The sequence below is a fragment of the Quercus robur genome, chromosome 12 (assembly GCF_932294415.1).
Source record: "Quercus robur chromosome 12, dhQueRobu3.1, whole genome shotgun sequence".
NCBI classification, from domain to species: domain Eukaryota; kingdom Viridiplantae; phylum Streptophyta; class Magnoliopsida; order Fagales; family Fagaceae; genus Quercus; species Quercus robur.
In genome coordinates, this window is record NC_065545.1 from 2,142,324 (window position 1) to 2,160,926 (window position 18,603).

General features: G+C 34.7%; 1 protein-coding gene across 1 annotated transcript; it reads left to right on the forward strand.

Annotated features, from left to right (window-relative positions):
- Window positions 1-767: 767 nt before the first annotated feature.
- LOC126708560 (homeobox-leucine zipper protein ATHB-8-like) lies at window positions 768-9,223 on the forward strand. The gene is made up of 19 exons (XM_050408344.1): window positions 768-1,078; window positions 1,211-1,424; window positions 2,032-2,191; window positions 2,520-2,620; window positions 2,725-2,815; window positions 3,423-3,518; window positions 3,597-3,710; window positions 3,803-3,886; window positions 4,007-4,162; window positions 4,253-4,327; window positions 4,534-4,640; window positions 4,725-4,917; window positions 5,545-5,730; window positions 5,927-6,007; window positions 6,186-6,320; window positions 6,435-6,760; window positions 7,296-7,395; window positions 8,193-8,342; window positions 8,870-9,223. Exons 2-19 carry the CDS (start codon window positions 1,216-1,218, stop codon window positions 9,014-9,016), a joined length of 2,511 nt encoding a protein of 836 aa, XP_050264301.1. The 5' UTR covers window positions 768-1,078; window positions 1,211-1,215; the 3' UTR covers window positions 9,017-9,223.
- The last annotated feature ends 9,380 nt before the right edge of the window (window positions 9,224-18,603 follow it).

Genomic DNA, 18,603 nt, shown 5'->3' on the forward strand with positions numbered 1-18,603 from the left:
GGAAAAGAAAATTCTATTACTTTTTTTTTTTTGGTTAATGAAAATTCTATTACACAATAAACCAAAGATATGTTTATTATTATATTATTTTAACATTAATTTTGTCACCATGACGTTGAAACAATTGTATGAGATTTTTTTTTTTTGGAGAACCAACAATTGTATGAGATTACTTTCTCATAACAAGTAAGACTATTCATGCATAGTACGAGTACATCTCACAAGCGCATCTTATATAAGATATTTTTTCTTAAATCGTACCGACTGCTTTATGAAAAAAATAGGAAAAAAAAAAAGAGGCAAATTTTCCATAATGTGTTTCAATTGCTTAACTTGCACTGCTGTCCTTTGAAAGACCCGTAAAATTGGAGAGTTTTCTTCTTCAATTTTGATAAATGGAATAATTCAAAGTCTCAAAGAGAGAGAGAGAGAGAGAGAGAGAGAGAGAGAGAGGCATGGTTGATGAACTAAGTGGAAGGGCATTGCGGTCCAACATGCTCAAATAACAGAATGCACGCGCTGAGAATTGTAGTCTGAATTCTCTGGATCGCATTTGCTACATTCCTTCACAAGACTCACACACATTCCATTTACACTTATAATACAGCATACACACACAAAACACACAGTGAGAGAGAGAGAGTTTGAAGTGTTGGAAAGTGCGAAACAAACAAAGCGCATTGGCAAGAAAAGCAACAGCAGCAAAAGAAACAGGCCAAAAAAAAAAAAAAAAAAAAAAAAAAACAGCTAAAACAAAAGCAAAGCAAAGCAAAGCAAAAGAATGATGTGAAAACGAAAAAATATGGTCTTTCCTCATTCTGTCTGGTATTTGGGGTTTGTCTTATAAGCTTCCCAATCCCAATCCCAATCCCAAAAACCTAAACCCAATTATTCCCACCACCACCCACTCTTTCACTCTCACTACTCTCATTCTCTTTCATTCTTTTTACTTAATACAAAACTCTCTATTACTTCACTGCTATTGCCTTCACCTCCATGCCTCTACAACTACACACCTCTTCTTGATCTTCCTCTTCTCTCTTTTCGCTTATTCTCATAAGCGAAACCACTTAAAAAGGTAACTCTCTCCATATATATACATACTCTTTTGTGTAATATATATCAAACAACGAGTTTTTCTTCTTTCTTCTTCTTCTTCGGTTTTAGAGTTTTGGGTTCTGACTATTTTTATTTTTTGTTGAACATGAAGTGGGGATGATGGCAGTGAGTTCATCCTGCAATAAGCTGCAAATGGATAACGGCAAGTATGTGAGGTACACGCCTGAGCAAGTTGAGGCTCTTGAAAGGCTCTACCATGACTGCCCCAAGCCAAGCTCCATGCGCCGCCAACAGCTTATCAGGGAGTGTCCCATTCTCTCCAACATCGAGCCTAAGCAGATCAAAGTTTGGTTCCAGAACCGAAGGTATCATCTTTTGCTAATGTCTTGTGCAAAATTACAACTGAGTTTTGCACAAGATTACACCCTTTTTTTTTCTGGTTGTAAATTTTTTAAATATGCATTGCTACTTTATTATGTTCTTTTTTGGATCTTCTATGGATTGCCAAGAGCTGCAAAATTCACCTCAAATTAGCAAAATGGTTGCCAAGTCTTATTACCTCTCCCATATCCCACAAAAGTGAGAGCTTTGTGCAATAAGTACGATCTATTTCAGACCTTGTGTTTGGCTGTTGTGGAAATTGAAGACATCTAAAAGGAAATCTACCAACTTTTCAAATTTAAGTTTGTATGTTTGAGTGATTTCTTTTGATTTTTCTTCTAGAACTATCATAAACTTGTATCAAACTAATTAAGGTGGGTGATTTGCATATTGCATTTAGGATATGTGTTGTCAAGTTTTTTCATTTATTAGGCCTCCCAAGTTAAGAAATTAATATTAAGCAACTCATTTTTGTTTCCTTTTCTTCATTTTTTTTTCTGCAGCCATATGAAGCAATCAAGCTTTTACTGATGGACTGATTATATATGCTGGCTAACCCATGTGCGTTATATGTTTTTATGTTTGACACAGATGTAGAGAAAAGCAGCGAAAAGAGGCGTCACGCCTGCAAGCTGTGAATAGGAAGCTGACGGCGATGAATAAACTTTTAATGGAGGAGAATGATCGGTTGCAAAAGCAGGTGTCACAACTGGTGTATGAGAACAGTTATTTCCGTCAACACACGCAAAATGTAAGGAATTTCATCCACTTGTTATCATTTGCAATCTGTTTGGTTGCTTAGAAAATTAAGGAAAATATAATAGACAAAAATTTGATCAAAGGTTCTTGTTTTTTTGGGGGGACTTATAGACAAATGGAATTCACCACTTAATTGAGATTGAATCTTGTAAAGGAGATCAATTTTCTCAAAATTTAACTATTTTTGGTCTGTTCTTACACAATTTTCTCAGCAGCCAAAGAAAGTGCCCAGTTCTATAATAATTAAACGTTTTACAACATTACTTGTATTCTCACGTTTTGTTAAGTAGAAATTTTGAATATGTTTCCTTGTCTTGCAGGCAACCCTTGCCACCACAGACACGAGTTGTGAGTCGGTGGTGACGAGCGGTCAACACCATCTGACACCTCAGCATCCACCAAAGGATGCTAGCCCTGCAGGGTTAGTGTGATTGCTGCTTCTTGTTAGTCAATTTCTGTTCTTTATGGTCTACAATTGCCTTGCGGTTTTTGTATGGCTTATGAGATTGTGTTGTATGTTTCCAGACTTATATCCATTGCAGAGGAGACTTTAACAGAGTTTCTTTCGAAGGCTACTGGAACTGCTGTGGAGTGGGTCCAAATGCCCGGGATGAAGGTTACTGCCCACTCTCTTTGCTATCATTATTCATTTTGAACCTTATTCCAATTATTCTTTGTCATTTTCAAGAAAAATTATTAGAATAGAAGAACTTGAGTAATCTTCTAAGTTACATCTTGCATATCCAAATGATTTTTTTTTTTTTTTTTCACTAAATTCCCCCTTTTTCTTTGTTTAGTTTTTCTTTCTAAATATTTTCTTCTTCTTGGGGATTGCAAACAAATGTTTTTTGCTATATTAATCTTTTTTTTTTACACCATCATCTATAATTTAGAAATATGTGGGATTTCAAATTACTCACTTAAACAAATCTACAAAAATTTTCCTCCTTCATCTAATCTTTTGTTCTGACTTGAATTTTTTGTAATAAAGATGAAGTAGAAAAATAAAGGAAGTAATCATCCTATCTTTCTTTTGAGGCATCACTCAAACATGATAATTTATTCCCTGGCAGACCAGAAAATTCTCTCTCTTAATATCTCACGTTCTATTGTTTCCCTATGCTTCTTTAAGACAACAAAACTTCATTTACATTTTTATCACAATTCATAAATGATTAGTTCCAAATTCTTGCTCCTTATGATCTCCTTCTCAATCTGTGCAGCCTGGTCCGGATTCCATTGGAATCGTTGCTATTTCTCATGGATGCACTGGAGTGGCAGCTCGTGCATGTGGCCTTGTTGGTCTAGAACCTACAAGAGTAAGTTCTCCTGGTTTTGTTTGAGGAAATTATTCTAGTCCGAGATTTGTGGAAAGATTAACAGATTAATTTATACAGGTCGCTGAAATCCTCAAAGATCGGCCTACATGGTTCCATGGTTGCCGAGCTGTGGATGTTATAAATGTGTTGTCCACTGCAAATGGTGGAACCATTGAACTGCTTTACATGCAGGTAGGCACTAGTAATTTGTGGTTGTCGTTTCTGGTGTAGTTGTAATTATAGACTTGTCTAACAAAGTTTGGAATTTCATTGGCTTCATTTAGCTATATGCACCCACAACTTTGGCACCAGCTCGTGACTTCTGGTTGCTGCGCTACACGTCTGTTTTGGAAGATGGTAGTCTAGTGGTATGTGACTCCTACTTCTTCTGTTACAAGTACCAATAGTTATGGGCCTTATGGCATTTTTCTTGGTTTCCCATTCCTTACTGTCTGAAAATTACACTGTGTTTGTGTGGTGCAAATTAGGTCTGTGAAAGATCACTTAACAATACTCAGAATGGACCAAGCATGCCACAGGTGCAGCATTTCGTGAGAGCAGAAATGCTGCCAAGTGGGTATCTGATTAGACCTTGTGAAGGGGGTGGATCAATTATTCATATAGTTGATCATATGGATTTAGAGGTATGTAAATTCCCTTGAGCTATATGCTGAAGCAAACTTATGCCTTTGCATGGTATACTTAGTAATTTACTTGCTGTTTGCTTAAACTAGCCTTGGAGTGTACCTGAAGTGTTGCGCCCGCTTTATGAGTCATCAACTCTACTTGCTCAGAAGACAACAATGGCAGTAAGACTTTTTTTGTTTTTCCGTCTAGTAATTTAAAATTCTGTTGCTAGTCTATTGAATTGGATCAACAAAATGTTGAGATTTGTTAACTGAGTGATTTCTTTGCTATGCCAAAGAATGATGCTTAATCGACAAGATATGGGAGGGATTGGAACTGTGACTTCAAAGATCTCGTGATCTGACATAACTTTTTCATTTTCATTTAGGCATTGCGACATTTGAGGCAGATCTCTCAAGAACATTCTCAGCCAAATGTCTCTGGTTGGGGGAGGAGACCTGCTGCTCTACGTGCACTTAGCCAGAGATTGAGCAAGTACGTTAATTTTTTTATTCAAATTTTCCTTGGATTAATTGATTGACTTTGATCTTTGGGAGTCTAACAAACTCTACTGTACAGGGGGTTTAATGAAGCAGTTAATGGGTTTACAGATGAGGGATGGTCTATGTTAGAAAGTGATGGTATTGATGATGTTACCATTCTTGTGAACTCATCTCCAGCCAAGATGATGGGTGGAAATCTTTCTTATGCCAATGGATTTCAATCAATGAGCAATGCAGTTCTATGTGCCAAGGCATCCATGTTATTACAAGTAAGGATTACATATGAATATTGACAGCAAGGAATTTACTGGAACTTAAAATTAATAAGCAGCCTTTTGTTGTTAAAGGTCATGACCTTAACAAAGACACATTAGATTAAAGAATATATTATATCGTAAAGAAAAAATTTATTAACATCCAACAAAAGTTGCAGGTATGCAAAGAAAAAATTCTTTATGGTGAATGGTTTTAAATTTATTAACATCCAATTGATTTGAGCGTGATTTTGGATATTATAACTAAGACTGATTATATGAGCCTCGATTCCTTTTGTGGATCGTGTCTTTCTGGGGCTACTGTTGAGGTGAAAGTGATTGTGGATTCAAGCTCTGAGAAAGGGCGTCCTGGCCCTGATTATAATACTTGAAGTCATTCTTAAGAGATTTCCATTGGTAGATCAGTCTGGTGAAAAACAATTTATGCTGCCAATTAGTAAAACAAGTTGAAAATGTAGTTGAAAAGCTAAAAATCAATGACTAGGGCAAGGAAACTGACTCTGAGTATGTGATCTACATTAAGTTGACTAATATAGGGAAATTTCATTGTCAATGTAAAACATCATTTAGTGATCATCCTTGTATTTACTTTAGACTCATACTTCCTTTCTATTCTTGTAGAATGTGCCTCCTGCAATACTTCTTAGATTTCTGCGAGAACACCGGTCTGAGTGGGCAGACAGCAGTATTGATGCTTACTCAGCAGCTGCCATTAAAGCTGGTCCTTGTAGCTTACCTGGAGTTAGAGCTGGAAGTTTTGGGGGTCAGGTCATTCTTCCACTGGCTCACACAATTGAGCATGAAGAGGCAAGTGATTCAATACTAAACTACAGTCACAGCTCACAACATCATCACCATTTATCCCAATCCCCCCCCCCCCCCCCCCCCCCCCAAAAAAAACAAAAAACTGCTTTTCTCTTTTGGAATCATTATTGTGAAAATTCTCATCATGATTTGCTGTTATCCGTTGCCAATTTGATAAGCTTTGGTTGTTTGAGAACAGTTTATGGAGGTCATTAAGCTTGAAAGTATGGGCCACTATCGGGAGGACATGATGATGGCTGGTGACATCTTCCTTTTGCAAGTAAGCCCTAGTTTTCTTATCATGTGTCTTGTCACATGATGTATGTGTAGATTATGATTTTCCTGTACATAATTATCAATCAAAAAACAGTTAAGCTTCACCATGTGCTTGTGTGTTAAAAGGTTTCTGCTTCTCTTTAATGCTGATTAAAATTTTGGTTGGTTGCATTTTTCCCCAGCTTTGTAGTGGAGTGGATGAGAATGCTGTGGGAAACTGTGCAGAACTCATCTTTGCTCCCATTGATGCCTCGTTCTCTGATGATGCACCAATTATACCTTCTGGTTTCCGCATTATTCCTCTTGATTCTGGAATTGTAAGTGTTTTTATCGTATATGATATAATCTATTATCTTTTCTTATGCCTTTTTTTCCCCTTATCATTGAGTTAATATGTTGTTCTCAACTTTATTTCATTTACTATGATGCAGGATTCCTCTAGTCCAAACCGTACACTTGACCTTGCCTCTGCTCTTGAAGTTGGACCCACTGGAAACAGAGCATCTGGTGAAAATTCTGGTCAGTGTGGGAGCACCAAATCTGTGATGACAATAGCATTCCAGTTTGCATTTGAAATCCACCTTCAAGACAATGTAGCAGCCATGGCTAGACAATACGTCCGGAGCATTATAGCATCTGTGCAGAGGGTGGCATTGGTGCTCTCTCCTTCTCATTTTGGTTCTCATGCTGGTATTCGGCCGCCACCTGGCACTCCTGAAGCTCACACGCTTGCTCGGTGGATCTGTCAAAGCTATAGGTGCGTCAGTTGAGTCTTTTATCATGCATTCATATTCTTATTATCTGTAGTTCTAGAGTCTGGACCATGAATAAGTTCTTCGTTTGGTATGGAACTTTGGCCTCCATGTTATACGATATAATTCATGAACAGCAAGTTTATTTAGCAGTAAAGAAACTGATTTAAGTTCTAATCCAAAATGAGGAATTTAAATTTTCCTACTTTGAATTCTCAAAAAACTTTGCTTTAACAGCCAAAGACTTTCTGATTGATATGGAATGACTACGTAGATGAAACTTGGAATATTTTTGCCGCTTCTTCTTACAAACATAAGTTTCTTATATATCACATGTAAACGCCTCTCTTCCATATAGCAGTTTACAATGCTTCATTTATGAATAATTTTCTGGAACTTGGATATCAAATTTAACATTTTTAGCTGTGGTGAAGAAGGCCCTCAATTTTCCCCTTTCAATTCTAAAATTGAAAAAAATACCAGTGCATATTCAATATTTTGATAAGTCCAGAGTATATTAAATGTTGATCTTCTTTACAGGTGCTATCTAGGGGTTGAACTACTTAAAAGTGAAGGAAGTGAATCCATTCTCAAAACTCTTTGGCATCACTCAGATGCAGTCATGTGCTGCTCTTTGAAGGTATTTTTTTTCTCCTCCCCTTATTAATTTAGAAATATTTTTCTCTCTCTCTGCATTTACTCAAGGTTTTGCACTAATGCTCTTCAAATTTCCAAGCTTTTTCTTTCATAAGATGTCACCATTTTCCAACAACTTAAGCTTTTAGGACAAGTGGTAGTTTATCAATATAGTATCGTTACACTCTTCTTGAGCATGTAGCAGACCTTGGCAGAAGTGATGGTGCAAAGTTCTGCAAGAATTTGATCTTAATTCTTGTATAAGAACATAAGCTTTGAGGAAATACATTACTAAGAAGCTGTAGTGCCTTTATGAGTTAATTTTTAAGGAATTGAGCATCAAATCTGGGGGAAGTTGCCCCTTGCACATTATGCTATTGCATGGATAGAAAGTGGTGCCATAGATGTGCTTATTGAGGGGGAGCTCTTAGCAAAGCATATGATATTTATTTCTCGATACTTTTACTCACAGAAACCTCATAAATCTGAATATATAGAAAATTTGAGTTGGTTTAATAATTTTTCACTTTCACTTAGGAGCTTAATAGAATAATTTTATGCTTGGTGAGGGGTTTTTCTCCAATGAAAATGTCGCTTCTGTCAGTGATGTCTTTTTTTGTTATATTCAGCAATCTTCATGCCCTTTAATCACTTTCTATATTTTGCTCGTCTTCCTTTCTGTTATTGAGTTATATATTGTTACTCATAAAAAAAAATGTAATTATGTTATGATATTTCCTCTACTTCTTCTTCTTCACATTGTTGATGCTCAAGAATTGTAATCAATTTTATAATATGCAGGCACTGCCAGTTTTTACATTTGCAAATCAAGCAGGTCTTGATATGCTTGAGACAACCTTGGTTGCACTTCAAGACATTACTTTGGAAAAGATTTTTGATGACAATGGAAAGAAAACCCTATGCTCAGAGTTCCCACAGATAATGCAGCAGGTAGGGTGCTTTGAAATCCAGCTAAAAATCTGGAGAAGGGTTATTTTACTTGACAAAAAAGAAATCCACCAAAAGGCATAATTATATCAACAAGACCAAGATAAAAGATAATGTGTAAAAGAAATAAATCTCCATTAGGTAATGGGAGATGCACATAAATGGGACTGGACCATTGTTATCAATTCAGGATGCTAGAGGGAATATGAGAATACATGGGCAATAGAAGAGGGATGCAATCATTTGGATATGACTGAAAACCCAAAAAAATGACTAATGTTATAATACCTATTTGGCATCACTGTGAAACACATTGTTGGACCTAAAAAAAATTTACCTAGATTTTTACAGACAATGAAGACATGTTTCCTAAAATTCTAAAAACAAGAACATGCATTGCAGATATTGTTACCCTTCAAAGACCAAAGAGAGACATTGTTACTTAAAGTGGAGATATTGTTATGCTTTCTTTCTTTGGAAATAGTGGATTAATCTGACACTCTTATCTTTTCTCTTTGTCCATCGAGCAGGGTTTTATGTGTCTTCAAGGTGGTATTTGCTTATCTAGCATGGGGAGGCCCATCTCCTATGAGAGAGCAGTGGCGTGGAAGGTGTTGAATGAAGAAGAGAATGCTCACTGTATCTGCTTCATGTTCATCAACTGGTCTTTTGTCTAAAACTTTCGACTTAACATAGGATGCAGAAAACAAAAAAGTATAGATGTAAAGACAATCTCTTCTTTTGGTATGGAGAAACCGAAAATTGACTTTTTATGCTGTTATGAGCATGCTGCACCGAAAGGCATCTAGGGTCCCATTTTTGGCTATTCTATATTTTGCTTTATGCTATATTTATGAACTTAAAATGTTCTGCCTTTTCTTTTATCCTTGCTCTTTTTGACATTCTGTGAGATACCTAATCGTGGATGTCACATCACTGCCTCTGATCTTTATTTAGGTCGGGCACTTCACTTCAGGAATAGGCATTACTTGGTTTAAAATCTGGCTAGTCATTGTAGAAGTCCCTTTTCTCCACTCATTCTTTTGTTCATTGTATTAGAATAAGTGCTTTGTATGTCCCAATGTAGATGAATGAACCTAATTATGTGCTAGAAATGCACTGTACTCTACATCTTAAAGGAACCTTATGCTTATTCTTCCTTCTAGTGATTGACCATAGAGGCTATCTATCAATCAGAGCTTGGGATCCTTAACATAAAGCTGATAAATCCTTGTTTGACTAGTTGCACATTGCTACTGGTTTATGTGCATTTTTGTTAAGATGGGGGGGAGGGGGGGTGCTTAAAAGGTGGCTAAAATCTGTTGGCTTCTAATGAGTTGGGGACTATCCATCAGTACATCTGATTGTTCAACCTTAGGCTTCTGTATAAAATTATCTATCCATGAAGGAATACCAAATTTATTGGCTCAATGCATAATAGTAAGGAAAAGTGCCATGACACCCTATGAATCTTGGGGTAGTTATACTTACACCCCTTGAACTTTTATTTTAGCTGTGAGGAAATCTTCAAAGGAAAAAAAAACACTAGGTGTACCCAACCTTATAGGAAATTCATTATAAAAACATTTACAATAATTAGAACCTTTGTAACCTAAACTCTATGCATCCCTAGCAAACGACTCGTTTGCCTCTCACTGTGACCCAAAAACTTCGAAGTTCTTCTACATGAACCTTCTCCATGAACAAACTCGTCTACAACCACTCGGTTTTCTGAAGCTCCAAATAACCCTTTGGAATGCAACAATGAACTCATTGTCAAGGGAGCAAACTCTATAGTTTTAAGGAGAATCAATTTAAGCTCAAGGTTGTATAATCACAAGGATGCTAAAAATCACGGTGCAAAATCAAGAGGTGCCAGTAGAACTCATTGGGATAATTGTGTCAAAATTGCATGAAAGTTGAAGGGCTGAAGGGAAATAGCCTTTTGATCAAGACTCTATGCCTCGAGGTTTGCCCCAATTTCGGTGAATTCCTTCGTCAAGGCCTCAAAAACAGTGATTTTGACAATTTTAGTAATATTTGTTTTTCTTAATAACTTTTAGTCTAAAAGTTAAAATAAGCTCTCTTTTGTTTTGAGACATCTCTTAGAGATAGTAGTTTCAATTTCCTCAATTATCTCTATTTTGCTATTTTTGGTAAAATTTACTATTTTGCCATCTAAGTACATGATTAGTGCGAATTAGGATTTTTTGAGCTTTTTCCTAGCCGTCTTAAGTTTTCTTTCTACTTTTTAAAAGTATTGTAACCTACTAGATTATTCAATTTTTGAGATTAATAAAAATTCAAACTTTTGTTTATTGTTTCTCTAATAGATTCTAGAACCTTATTACCTTATGATTCAAGGAACCATTTGTGGATTTGAGGATTTCATTCATAGGCTAACATGTTTAATTTCTTTTCCATTCAGAAAACAACATATTTATTTTTTTGTAAATTCCACGACATGATTTTGTCTAGGCAAAAATAGAAAGTAAACTCAAAATCAAATTTTTGTAATCTCGATCGAGCGATTGTCTAAAAAACTTTCTATCTAGTATTAATAATACCTCAAGCGAATCCTTATTTCTCTTGATCCAATTTCATGTCCTCAACATTTTTCAGCAGCTCCTTAACAAACTTTTTGTCTAAACTTTATGACATTAGATATATTTAATTTGTTCAAACAAATTTATAAAACATCAATTTAAATAATTATTATATGTAATTATATTTACGGTGAATAGTATTGCATATATGAAGAAAAAAACATTTATTTTCTTAGTAAAAATAAGCATTTAATTTATAATTATTATTTAGTTTATCATAGTTTCTTGCCACTCATATATTTTCATGAAAGAGAGGATTAGACAAAAGGGAAAAAAATTGAATAAAAAATTGTGTGTATATATATATATATTGTAGGTACCAAGAATTTTTGCTTTTGACTTTGGATTTGGCTTTTTTGGCTTGATTGCCTTTCCTTGACTTGGCTTGAATTCTTAATCCCACATTGGAAAGACTGGTTTGGTACCAAACCAGTGGTACTCTTTCTCATTGGTTCATGCCTTATAAGGTAGAAGGAGGGAAGTCATCTTTCCAATGTGGGACAAAAAGAATTCAAGGCAAGACAAGGCAAGGTAATCAAGCCAAAAAGCCAAAGCCAAAACCAAGAATTCTTGAGTACCTACATATATATATATATATATATAAATTTTTTTTTCTTTTTTTTTTTTTTAAATGAAGGGAGAATGAGAACTATATTTAGGTTTACTAATACTAATTGAGGTTAACTATATGTTAAATGCCACCCCTTCCCCTATAAGAATAAGGTGGTGGGGTAAGCTCGTAGAATTAAGATCCAATAGCATGTGTCGTTAAAAGAAAATATTGAATGAAGTTGATGATTAGTTTTCACCAATCCATTAATATTGGGAACCTCATAATGGAGACCATATTTGTAGAGGAAATAATTAATAATGGACATCAAAATTAAGTCTGTCCTTTCAAATCCATCTTTTTACTTTCAATGAATAAAGCTTTTTTTCCAAAACCTGGAATCCACCAAGGAGATCCCATTAATACTCCACCGTTCTTTCTCTTCAATCAGGAACAGCATACCTTAAATGGTAAGAGTGTCAGTCATGTTTTCAAAATCATATTCAAGGAGTTTCTTGTTTTTGGAAATAAAATAAGTAATATTTTGCCCCCACCATGGTCTGTCTCTCCCTTTCTTCTCCCAATGTGGTGGAGCACGTTACATCTTTCTCTGCTTTGTGCACTAGGGCAACCATCAAAATTTATAGATAATTATATATATTATGGGGATGAAATGTTCCACAACCTTCTAATTCTTAGGTTTGATCCAAAAAATAGTTTGGATGGTTATACTTGAACTAGTTGTGTGCCACACCAACTTTGTAGCACGCAAAATTCTATTTCTCCCATGATGAATTCTATTCCTCCCATGATGAATTAGTCATATAAGAGTGACAAGTGACATTATGTCACTAGCACTAAACTTTTCTTTGTCATTGAACTATTAGCTAGTCATCTTTCAGTATAATTAAGTTATTCCTTATCAACCTTTATAATAGATAATGAATTGAGAGTGATGTTTCATTCAGAGCACTCAAGCTTCTACTATTTGTTTTATATAGAGCTATAGTTTCCAAATTGTTTTACCCTACTCCATAATTCCATCTTTCATTTTCAATCACAACCCACTTAATAATATATCCAAATCCCATGTCACTTCTTTAGTGATGATATGGAACAATCCAAATCAACATAAATTTTCATTCCCTCTGTTCCAAATGTCAAGTCTAATTATTTGTATATCTGTACTTTAGTGCCCAAAACTCTCTCTTTTTGTGGTGTACCTTATAGCTGGAGTCGAAAACAAATTAACCCAACGTATGCAGTGAATAATACAGCTAACTGTTTAGTGTATAATAGCCTACAGATGATTTCTGAACACAAATTTTGTTTTAGAGATGACTTATGAATATTCATGGGCAGGTGAAGACAATTGGAGACCTTTCCAACAAGTATTTATGCAGGGCACAAAACTATGTCAAAAAACTCTTTACACTCTGTATCCAATAATTCCAATCTCAAAGAAGACAAACAAAACACAAGCGCCTTTAATCTCTTTGATGTCATGACGTGTACAATTCAAGTAACTGATGTATCAATAATATTATGTATCCCCTCTTGTTGTAGACTTGCACTGCATAGAGATGTAGTCATTTAAGTATAACTCCAATATATCAATCAACAATATAAGCTGTTAAGTTATGATTTTTCTCATAATATTAGTGTTGGCTTATTTCATGACAAAAAGTGTTATAATTGCATTAATTTATTTCCTTATATTTTTGTGGGATTTATTTGTAATGGGTTTAGTATTAAGTGGTAAAAATTCGATCAAGACAGTTAAAAGTCACATGAAAAGCACATGCAGGAAGGTGAATAATTAGGCCAGGTTCCAGCTCAGTACAGCCTATCTAGGAAGGTAACTCGCAACTTAGATTCGTGACTTACACCAATCGCGAGTGACCCACGAAATCCTTTAGTTTTATTGCAAATTGTGACTTTTCGTATTCCCATCACTCATACTATATATATCCTCATTACCCACAGAAATGGTGAGGAGCCTATTAAGAGAAAAACCCTAAGAGAGGTTTCTACAACACACCCACCTTATTAGAGAGAGAACTACTCATTCTTAGAGAGAAATCTTTGTAGTCTCTTCTCCTTTCCTCTCCCATTATTATACCCATTAAGAGAAGATTTGTACCCAAGCACAACCCACACTCATTTAGAGTGTTGAGAATGTTTTTGGAACTTAGGAAGTATTGGAAGATGCCAAAGATGACGGATGCAATATGGAGTTTATTGTGGGATCTAGAAAGCTAGAGAAGACACGGTTCGGCGTAACCTTGTTGGAGCAAGAAGTTTGGAGAGCTTAGGTGCATCGGGTAGATTAGGCTTGGAGGGTCTATTGATATTCATGTATTCCAACTGATTTTCTAGTGGATTATTTTACCACTAGGAGGGCGGCGAAGAGGTTTTTCGCTGAATTCTTTAGTTTCCTTTTCGATAACATGTGCCGGTGTTATATTTGTATTTGCTTCTCTCTTCCCTATTCTATTCCTTTTAATTGTTATTGTGTTTGTGATTAATTATGGTTTAGAGTATTTTGCCAATTTATCATTCTGCACATTAGTTGTTTGAATATAAGCTTTGTATTGGAAATTTGTTTTTGGGGGTCTAAACATTCACAAGTGTTTTACACACTAAGTGAATTTTCATAAGCAAATAAGAATATGCTTTGAGAACATTCATGATTAAAGCATATTTGCAACCCTAGTTCTTTTTATATTTGCATAATACATACTGGCGGCATATATTCCTTAATTATGACAATCTCAATTTGACAATCCATGTGGCTCACCTAGAATAATTTGTTGAAGATTCATAGCGAAATTCAAATTTTGGAACTAAATTTTTATTGTTTATTGTGCAATAGTAGAAGCTCTAATATCAATTGGAGTAGTTTGGGGCCAGCGAAAGTATATTCATAAGAACAAGAAAATAAAACATCTACAAAAGATAACAATATTTAATGTGGTCTGACTAAAGGCAACGCTAACCAAAATCCACTATCAACAATATGAATTATAACAAAACTTAATCAATACTCACAACTCACATAAATAACACTTATAAACCTTACCATCATCAACAAAACCTCACAAATCCAAAGCCATAATAAACCCAATAACTCTCTTACACTCACAAAACAAATAAACTCTACATGTAATAATGAGTAATCTTCCAACCCCAAAATTTACTAAATTATTCTTTGAAGAAACTCCCTCATGTTTATACATACATATATATATATATATATATATATAAAAGAGTATTCTCCTCTCTATTTATAAGGCTTCAAATCTATTCCTTGAAGGACAAAGAATTTTCAATTACTTCTTTCACAAAAAAAAACTTTTTTCCTTCCATATTAAAGAGAATTCTTGTCTTCCACATCAAGAAAAAACTTTTCTTTCCATGCTATGAAAATCCAAATCAAATATAATTAGGAATTTTGAGGCAAGTTTCAACATTATTGATGAATCTGCTGGCTATCCAGCTGAGTATATACGAGGACATATTTTTGTTAATAAATCTATTGTTATGCATGAAGCTGAGTATATGCAAGCTGGGGATAGCCATGGTCATCAGACTCATCACCCAGCAAAATTAGCGCACGCTTTTCTCCACTTCAAAGTTCAAACTCCGTATATTTTGTGTAAGCGGCTGTGGATCGTTATTGCAATATTTCATGGGTTGCACGTGTATCCAATTATTATGATTACAGTTCATTAAAATTCGAAAGAAAACACAGCTGTCTAAAATGAAAGAAGCAGACTCGAAAAATGTTTGTAATATGAAACACAAATGAGTAACCAAGAAAAAAAAAAGAAAAAGTAAACAATGAGTTACATAAAAGATTGAAATAAAAAAGGACCCTCTTTATCATCCCTTGAATCGAAGAACAATATTGCTTGAGTGACAAGAGAAGAGGAGGTGGGGAGAGAAAAGAGAGGCTTTTTTGAGTAAAAAGAATAAGCCAAAGAGCCTTTTGCATGGTCTCCAAGGACTATGATTAAAATCTTGAGGCTTTTGAGACGAAAACAGGTCAAATATCATGTCCTTGACAGCAAACTTATTGCTCCATATAATGTCAGCTAATTTATATTATATGCTTAGACTGGTCTTTAGAGATGGAATCTTCTAACTTTGTAAGCCCCCACAAGTTCTGATTGAGCAAAAGAGAAAAAAAAGGGTGATTGTCAATCCCATCATTGCGTAGAGGGAATAGAAGAAAATTGAAAAGAAAAGGCAAAAGCCCTAAGCACAATCATTATAACTCAGAAGGATAGGTGGGTCACAAGAAAAGGTTGTGGCCAGGCTTGATTGGAAAGATCCCCATTTAAACATTCTCTTTTAACCCTAATTAGCGTACGTTTTAGTCCTTAATTCGCACATATTATATAGATCATTAGAAGTTTATTAAACTACGTGGGTGCTCTTCCTATGCTTTTTGCTTCTTCGTTTTCTATTAATTTGAACTCTGGTAACAACCTAGTGTTTGTTTTAGAAGGAAAATATTTAAGATAAAAATCAGAGTCAAGTAAGCAACGATGAAAGGGGAAGTATAAAAAGAGAGGAGAAGCAAGTTTAGTTTGTTGAATATTATTATCAACGCCATGAACTTTGGAAACATTAACTGCTTTGAGTTGTGGTCCTATGCAAAGCACAAACGATGATTTTGAGTAATTTAAGTTCTATAAGAAGATAATAATGTAATGCTTCACTCTATGTTCAATCATCCATGTATTCAAATCTTTTTCATGATGTATAAAAGGAAAAAGATCCCAAGGAAGAAATCTAAATAATTCAGCTTTGTCACTCCTATTGACAATGCAACTTATAATTGTGTTATACACGTCACCAACACTATAGTTTGTATTTTAATTAGAAACATTGGCACATTATAATAAACTTATAATTGGCTCTTTGTTGTACACACTCAAAATTGCACTCCATAGTAGAACGTGATTGCATAATTAGGTCACAGCTAAACTAATTGATCATGAAGAAGATTAAAAAAACAAAATAAATAAATAAATTAGAAATCCGTTCTCACAATAAAGTTTCTTGTTATGCCAGTTAAGATTCAGTGATATAATGAGTTTCTACATTTTAATCGTTATTGTAAATAATAGAACTATATATATAGGTAGTGGTAGGAATCTTGATCAAACTGTTTTTAGTTTCCAATTTCATTTCAATATATCTTTAAGCCAGTGAAGCAGGTTATTTTCTGGGAGAATGAGATTGTACGTTTTTAGACCCCTTAAAATACAAGTTGCTTAACCTAGTTATTTAGCCAAGTGATTACTTAAGTAAATTATTCAAGTCTAGGTTAACACAAGTAAATCATATCAAGTTAATAATATGGAAAATAAAGAATAGAACGATATGATAACCTAGGAAAACCAAACCGGTAAAAAACCTAGGGAGGATTTAACCTAGCTATCCTTAAGGTAAAACAGATCCACTATGAAAAAATTGAAATTTTATAATAGCGACTTAGACCACTAACATCCTATTACTATCTCGAGTAGAAAACTTACTACCACGACCACGTGATAGTTCCGAGTCCACAGACTACTTCTTTCTTGGATTCACAGTAACCATAAATACTCCCACTTGTGTTTTTCTTTAAGCTCTTTATGCAGCAACTAAAACGATCATCAAGCTCTTGACATCAGTCTTGATTTTGATAACTTTAAGTGTGTATGAAAACAAACACCTCTAAATCTCACAAGAAATTCACACACACAACATAAACAACAACCTAAAAAATGTGGTTAGGGTTTTTCCTTTTATACTTAAGGAAAAACATAAAACCCTACACGTCATATGAGCTTGGACTGAGTTGAAAAATTCTGCAGAAAAACATTCTGCACGAGTTTCGATCGATCAAGTCTAATTTTAGATCGATTAAGCTTTGCAAAAAGTGAACAGTAATTTTTTACAATTACTCGATTCCAACTTTACAATAAACATACTTTAAGTAGCCTAAATCTAGACTCTAAGTTTTGATCATAGTTTGCCAACATTACATATTGAAATTCTAAAACATTTAGATCCTAAATCCTTAAAACCTAACAGAAATAGGTCAAGGTCAAAAATTATAGAGCATGTTATGTAATGAAACCATTCTAAAATCTCTTAAACAGTAATAGTTGATGAACAAAAGTTGGAAAGCTTTAAGATGCGAGGCCAATGCATAAAGGCATTGCTTCACTGTGCAACTAAGCTTTTACATGCAGCCTTGTGCTTGTGTACTACTTCTCGGCCATATATTTTACTTTCTAAATTGTCCGACAATGCGACAAACAATGTCATCATATATATCCCCTAAGAATTAGTACAGTGGTCCCCTGCAAATTCAGTGCTGCAGTTGGGTTGCTGCTTCACCTAACTCACTGATCAGGATCATTCAGTTGCCAACTGGCCATAACATTATTTTTTTTTCAAAAGGAATTAAGGAGAATGATAAGAGGAGATGAAGGTCTTATAGAATTTGAAAGTTTATGTTTAGATTCTTATTCACGACTTATTACCAATTTTACTCAATTTAGCAATATCAAGACCAAGTAATTAATTACACCAAAGATGTGCGGTGGTATTAATTAATTAGCAAGTTACAACGAGTCAAGGTGGATGAAGTAATAAATCAATTACGACCAGAACAACCACACAATTAAGACTAGGGATTTTTCATGAAGTGAAAACGCAATACGGAAAAGCACTCTCAAGCCTAACCCACCTCATCAAATTCACTGTTAAAAAGTTGCAATACACATTGACTTATAAGACCCCTTCAGTACAAGTAACCAAAGACTGTAACTGCTAATATAGATTTTGAATTCATAATGATTCAAATCTGAAAGTCGATCTCTCAATTACTTCAAGGCCACTTAAAGATTTGTGTCGACTCTGTGATTTCAAAACAACACTCAAATAACATATAAGTGGTGATCTTGTGTTTGGGTGGTAAATTTCTTCCCAAGGATTTCACAATTGTAGAGAGTTAAAATACGAGTAGGTTCAACAGGTTTTTCTATGTATTCCAGTAGACGTCGTCCTTCTGTGTGGAAATTAGAGTTAAGACTAGGGTTTGTTA

Bases quoted from the DNA above. Each gene is read 5' to 3' on its own strand.
- LOC126708560 (XM_050408344.1), top strand. From the start codon at position 1,216: ATGATGGCAGTGAGTTCATCCTGCAATAAGCTGCAAATGGATAACGGC. The intron at 1,425-2,031 runs GTATCATCTTTT...TGTTTGACACAG, and splicing joins GTTTGGTTCCAGAACCGAAG to ATGTAGAGAAAAGCAGCGAA. The intron at 2,192-2,519 runs GTAAGGAATTTC...CTTGTCTTGCAG, and splicing joins TCCGTCAACACACGCAAAAT to GCAACCCTTGCCACCACAGA.